The sequence below is a fragment of the Bufo gargarizans genome, chromosome 9 (assembly GCF_014858855.1).
Source record: "Bufo gargarizans isolate SCDJY-AF-19 chromosome 9, ASM1485885v1, whole genome shotgun sequence".
Classification (NCBI taxonomy): Eukaryota; Metazoa; Chordata; class Amphibia; order Anura; family Bufonidae; genus Bufo; species Bufo gargarizans.
Window position 1 is genome coordinate 85,841,025 of NC_058088.1, and position 6,000 is coordinate 85,847,024.

Below are 6,000 nucleotides of genomic sequence, written 5' to 3' on the forward strand. Positions count from 1 at the left end.
AGGCAATTTTCTCACGGAACAAAACAAGTGTACATGATACTTATGAAGTTTCATACACTTTGCTTGTACTATATTATTCTGCGGTTTTTATGCACGAGAATTCTCGCCTTAGGCTTCCTTCACACAAATTTTCTTCAGCATTTTTTTAACTTGGCCCATAAAACATCTTAGCAAAATGCTTTAATGGTACCTGCGTTTTGTTTTTGCAGCATTTTTGATGCTGGCAGAGAAAGCGCCTACTTATCTAAGTAGTTTTCACTCGGCTTTTACACCTGTTTCCAGCCATATAACATAGTAAATCTGTTGAACCCAATGCCCCAATCACTCCCTCTCGACTCTCAAGTGGGGAGGACGACGCAGAAATGCCTGTGCAACAAAACATTGTTTCATGGGCTTTTACAAAGTTGCAAAGAGGTCTTTTTTTTTACTCCAAACATCAGAGTTGCACTATAAGTCATCCCCGGTGTGTTTTAGTACATGCATTATATTTGTTTTCAAACCATGCATTTTTAAATATGCAACTATATACCGGCCTCCGATGTCACACATGCTGTAGGTTTTTTAAGATAATATTTTTAAAAAGTAAAAAAAAAAAGCCATAAAAACACTGACACATGCATTTTTATCAAGCAGGGTCAAAAAAAGCAATGCAGGTCTATAGCATAAAATACTAGGAAATGTGCCAAAAAAAACTCCACAGCTTGCTGCAATTTGCATGGACTAGTGTGGCGTCCAAAGTTCGGGTTATGGATTCCATATTCCGTTATGGTCCGTGGTAGCAGAATCCATATCAGGATTCTTCGATAACCCGAACACAAACTTTGGATGCAGAACTTAAAAAAACAAGTTCGCTCAACACTAGCATGGACCAAAAAGTGAAGAAAACGCCACAAAATGCTTATTTGTACTGCATTTTGTAGACTATTTTTCATATTTCCAGATGATTCAGTTCACGCTTTAAGTAATAAGAAAAATATATACGGACGGGAATATGAAAGTAAACTTTAGTTTACCTCATTTGTGCAATTGTTATCCTCTTTATTGTAGATTCACAATGAAGATAACTCTCTCTTTTATTTTCTTTGCAGGAGGTTATACAAATGAAGACAAACCTCACCCAAGGGGAGAGATTGTCATCGGAGGACTAAATGTTTCCATGGGCTACTTTAAAAACGAAGAAAAGAGCTTGGAGGATTTCTATGTAGATGAAAACGGTCAGAGGTGGTTCTGCACTGGGGACATCGGGGAGGTTCACCCTGACGGCTGCTTGCAAATCATTGGTAAGTCAGGCTGCTGGCTCCCCCAATATCCTGGGACCGATGTCAGAATCGGCAGACGCTAAACCAGTCTTTGTACTCTTTTACAGATAGGAAGAAGGATTTGGTAAAATTGCAGGCCGGAGAGTATGTGTCATTGGGCAAAGTGGAAGCTGCTTTAAAAAACTGTTCTCTCGTTGACAACATCTGTGCCTATGCCAACAGGTACGGGAATAACTTCGAAATTATTCTCTGCATTAGTCAATGTGAGCTTGTGATAGATGATAAGTAGTAAGTGGTGCAGCAAGACTGTACATGTTAGTCCTGGCAGTTTTACCATACCATTACAGCACCAAGTGAATATATCCTTGAACACTGTTCAAAAAGGCCATCTTGGATATATAAATTTGAACACACATTTTTTGGCCCTTTTACTCAGGCCCAGGACTGCAGGAATCAATGTTTGCCGGCAGCATGTTATCCTATGTATGGGGAAGAACAATCGTAGTCATTGTTCATCCCCATACAGAGGGAATGATTGCTAGCATTAATGTAGCCATCGCCTTAACTCAGCAATTGGGCAGTTATCAGGAATGTTCGGGTTGGTCCTGATTAATTGCCTGTGTAAAAGGGCTTCAGTGCATTCCTCCCTGCAGGGCCGTTCATACTGGCTGCAGTGTTTGATGCTGGGATACTGGTACGCTGCAGTTCTAATGGTGTCCCTGTAGCTCCAGCATGTGTGACAAAGCTACATTTTCCAAAGAAAAGTTTTTCTATTAGACACTTTCATAAATCTACCCCATTAAAAAAAACTTTTTTTTTTTTTTTTTTTAAAGGTGTTTCATTTACTCTTATGAATAGGGCTAGTTTTTTTTTTTTTTTTGTTTATGCAAACAATTTATTCATACTTTAATTCTTATGGTTGGGACTGAATAACATTCCTATGAAAAAAATGAATCTTTACCATGACAAGAAATGATCACTAGATGCAGTCACCCACTTTATAAATGCTCTGTCCATGTTTTTTGCACCAGCTCCTCAGTACTCTCACTGTTCGGCAGTGCCCTTGGAGACTGCCTCTAATCTTCCTTGTATCCCGTTTCAGTCTCCAGTCTTACGTGATCAGCTTTGTCGTTCCTAATCAGAAGAAGCTGACCGGTTTAGCACAACAGAAAGGGATCGAAGGAACTTGGGAGGAAATCTGCAACAATCCCACAATGGAGGCAGAGGTGTTAAAGGAGATTAAGGAGGTTGCATCCTCAAGTAAGTGGTATCCTGTTTGTTCTGTCTTGTAACAGATTTAGCTGGTTATGTTCTGCCTTGAGCACTCCTGCTTTCCTTATCTCATAGACATATACCTATCTTCTGACACATCATAAGCGTTCTATTCCGCCTTCACTACTGTTTTTCTACATAAGCCCCTTAGTAAGTTGTGAGGAGTCCAAATACATCTTCAGTAGAAACACCTAAAATATCAATATGGTAACAGGCAAATCGACAAGCATTTTCCCTCTGTATGTATGTAAGGAGCATAGTGGTTTTGGGAGTAATGGTTATAATAAAAAAATAATGAAATGAGTTTAAAAGATTAACTCCATTGCCAGATTAACTTTGTATGTTGTTTTTTTTTTTATTTTTTTGCGCAGAGCAGGGCTCTGCTGCCACCTAGTGGAATGATTAAGTGGTTCAGGACCAATACAGCTTTTGTTTCTAACTAACTTGTATTAGTCCCTTTCTTCCATGGTATGTAGAGTATTTCCTCTTACATGTTTTTTTTTTTTTTTGTTCTTTTATTTGCACAGTGAAATTGGAGCGATTTGAAATTCCAATCAAGGTACGGCTCAGCCCAGACCCCTGGACTCCTGAGACAGGTCTTGTTACGGATGCCTTCAAGCTGAAGAGGAAAGAGCTGAAGAACCACTATTTAAATGATATTGAGCGCATGTACGGAGGGAAGTAGGATCCTGGCTCCATATGGACTATACATTTGGATTTCTGGTTTTGTTTGTCCTTGTTACCTTTTTGTTTTCCCCTGTCAGACAAAAGGACGCCTTTCTACAGACTGGATAAACATTCTATCTATGGGATATGTGATGACTATGCATGTTTGTGCAGTTACAGTTGAAGAGACGTATAATTTATATATTTATATATATTTTTTTTTCAGTTTGCACTCAAATGTGAAACCACTGACACACATGAATTCAGAATGGATATTTATCAGAACAAAATCTATACATACAACAGGCACCAACCTGACATTGTGGACGTATAACTTTCATGAAGTTCATGTCATTTTAAGATTCTTTCGCCTCTTGCACATGAACGCTATGCATCCGTTCCGTGCATTGGGGACCGCAATTTGCAGTCCCTCAATGCACGGGCGGCGGCCGTGACGGATCGAGACCCATTCAACTTGAATGGGTCCGTGATCTGTCCGCACCGCTAAAAAAATAGAACAAGTTCTGGTTTTTTTTGCGGAGCGGAGGCACAGACAGAAACACCACAGAAGCACTCCGTGGTGCTTCCGTGGGGTTCCGGACCGTGCTTCCGTTCTGCATCTCAATGATTGCGGATCCATTGAAGTGAATGGGTCCGCATCCGTGATGCAGAGTGCACACGGGCCAGTGTCGTGTATTGCGGACCCGCCGTAAGCGGGACGCAATACGGCCATTGGCACACAACGCGTGCAAGAGGCCTTAGAAGGAACTGCTGGATTAGGTGTATGTAATTTTGTATTTTTTCGGGGAGGGGGTTGTCCTGGAGTAGATAACTTGGCAGCATTCTCTCACAAACCGCACCACTTCTGTCCATGGTTGTGTCTGGTAGTGCAGCTCAGCCTTTTCACTTCTTCAGTGGAGCTAAAGTGAAGCTTTACCAGACAAAACCCATGGACAGGTGTGCTGCTGCGTTTGGAAAAAGGCGGCCATGTTCTTTTAATCTTGGACTCTTGAGAACTAGCTTAGTGTTAATACTCACTCACTGCTACAAATGGATGACATGCTGTGGTATATTGGCAAGACATCTGAACACCTTCAGGATAGGGAATAAGTATCTGATCGATGGAGGTCTGACCACTGGGACCTCCTCTGTTCATGAGAACAGCTGGCTCCTGCCCCTGTGTGAATGGAGCAGCAGGTCACACATCTTTCCTGCCACGCCATTCCTCCTTGCTGGAGGTAGCTGAGCACTGTACCCTGCCATCTTAACCAGTCCTATAGAGAATGAATGGAGCAGTACCTGCTTCTCTATTCATATGGGGGCATGGGACCCCAGCGGTCAGATCCCTACTAATCGATTTCTAATTTATTTATTTTTAACCATTATACTGCAGGGGAACTGACCATTTCACCTGTATTTTGTGAACAGGACTTTCTAAGAACCTGGCCATAACTTTGTACTGGGCCTCATTTACCAAAACGATCTGACAGAAGAACTGGCCGTGTAGCAACCAGTCAGTGCATAGCTTTCAGTTCACTTCAGGAAAATACCCTTTCAAAGCTGTGCTCTGATTGGTTGCTGTGGGCAGTAATAATACCAGTCTTTTGTAGACTGCTTTGAGTGAAGCCTAAGGGAGCAAAGCAAAAAAATAAATAAAGTAACATTCATTTAAACCAGGCATCCTCAAACTGCGGCCCTCCAGTTGTTGCAAAACTACAACTGCCAGCATGCCCCAACAGCCGACAGATATCAGCCTACGGCAGGGCATTGTGGGAGTTGTAGTTTTACAACAGCTGGAGGGCCGCAGTTTGAGGATGCCTGATTTAAACATTCTCCTCTTATGTCCTTAAAGGTGGTTTCACACTAAGTGTTTTTTTTTTTTCCAAATCTGTTTCCCCCTTTTTTTTTTTTTTTTTTTTTTTTTAGACCAAGCCAGAAACGGATCCAGCAGGATGAAGATGTAGAAGTCCTACCATTTTTTATTTTATTCCTTTTGAATCCACCTCTGGCTTTGGCTCAAAAACCTACACCATTTCTTTCTGAAGATGTGTATTAAACCACCCTAAGTTTCCAAGTTATCCCCCATCTCTGTGATGGCTAACCTCTGACACTCCGGCTGTGGTAAAACTGCAGCTCCCAACATGTACACTTGCTTGGCTGTTCTCAGAACGCTAGAGAAATGAATGGAGCATGCTGGGAGTTGTAGTTTCAACACAGCTGGAGTGCCAGAGGTTAGCCATCACTGCCCTATCCTGTGGGGGTCCGACCGCTGGGACTTCCTCTGATCCCATCTTGAGCATGCGCCGAGCTGATCCATTCATTCTCTATGGAACTGCTGGAGATAGCAGGGTAAAGAAACTTTGCTGTTTCTGCTGGTCCCATAGAGAATGAATGGACTGGCAGGGCGGGCGGATGCCTCGCCTGTTGCTCCATCAGGACAGAGGAAGGGTACCTCAGTGATTGGATTGGTAGCGGTCCCAGCAGTCAAATCACCAACAACCCCTGTGGATAGGGGATATCTTGAAAATTTGCACAACCCCTTTAAGAAGCCAAAGGTCGAGAATTTAAGAAATGTGATCACTTCTAATTTGCCATAGCATGGTCTTCACTGTGTAACTGACACACGGGGATTCTTTACCCCCCGTATAGTCTAATTATGCAAATGATGTCCTGCTATGAATTTCTTAAAATGAGCTTTGTGCTGGGGACACCAGGTGCCTATGTCATACACAATGTAGTCCTGCATCAGTGCTACTAGTGCACACCAGTAAGATTGCAGCATAGTGTCCACTACTTAGTGCAA

At 42.2% G+C, this 6,000-nt stretch overlaps 1 protein-coding gene across 4 annotated transcripts in view; it reads left to right on the forward strand.

Annotated features, from left to right (window-relative positions):
- ACSL4 (acyl-CoA synthetase long chain family member 4) overlaps positions 1–3,757 on the forward strand; it is a 75,159-nt gene extending 71,402 nt beyond the window's left edge. For all 4 annotated transcript variants that reach the window (XM_044305473.1, XM_044305477.1, XM_044305474.1 and 1 more), the window contains exons 13-16: positions 1,089–1,280; positions 1,367–1,481; positions 2,362–2,519; positions 3,059–3,757. In XM_044305473.1, coding sequence (XP_044161408.1) covers positions 1,089–1,280; positions 1,367–1,481; positions 2,362–2,519; positions 3,059–3,216 — 623 coding nt within the window. In that variant the 3' untranslated portion in view covers positions 3,217–3,757. The remainder of the gene's footprint in view (positions 1–1,088; positions 1,281–1,366; positions 1,482–2,361; positions 2,520–3,058) is intronic.
- Positions 3,758–6,000: the final 2,243 nt, after the last annotated feature.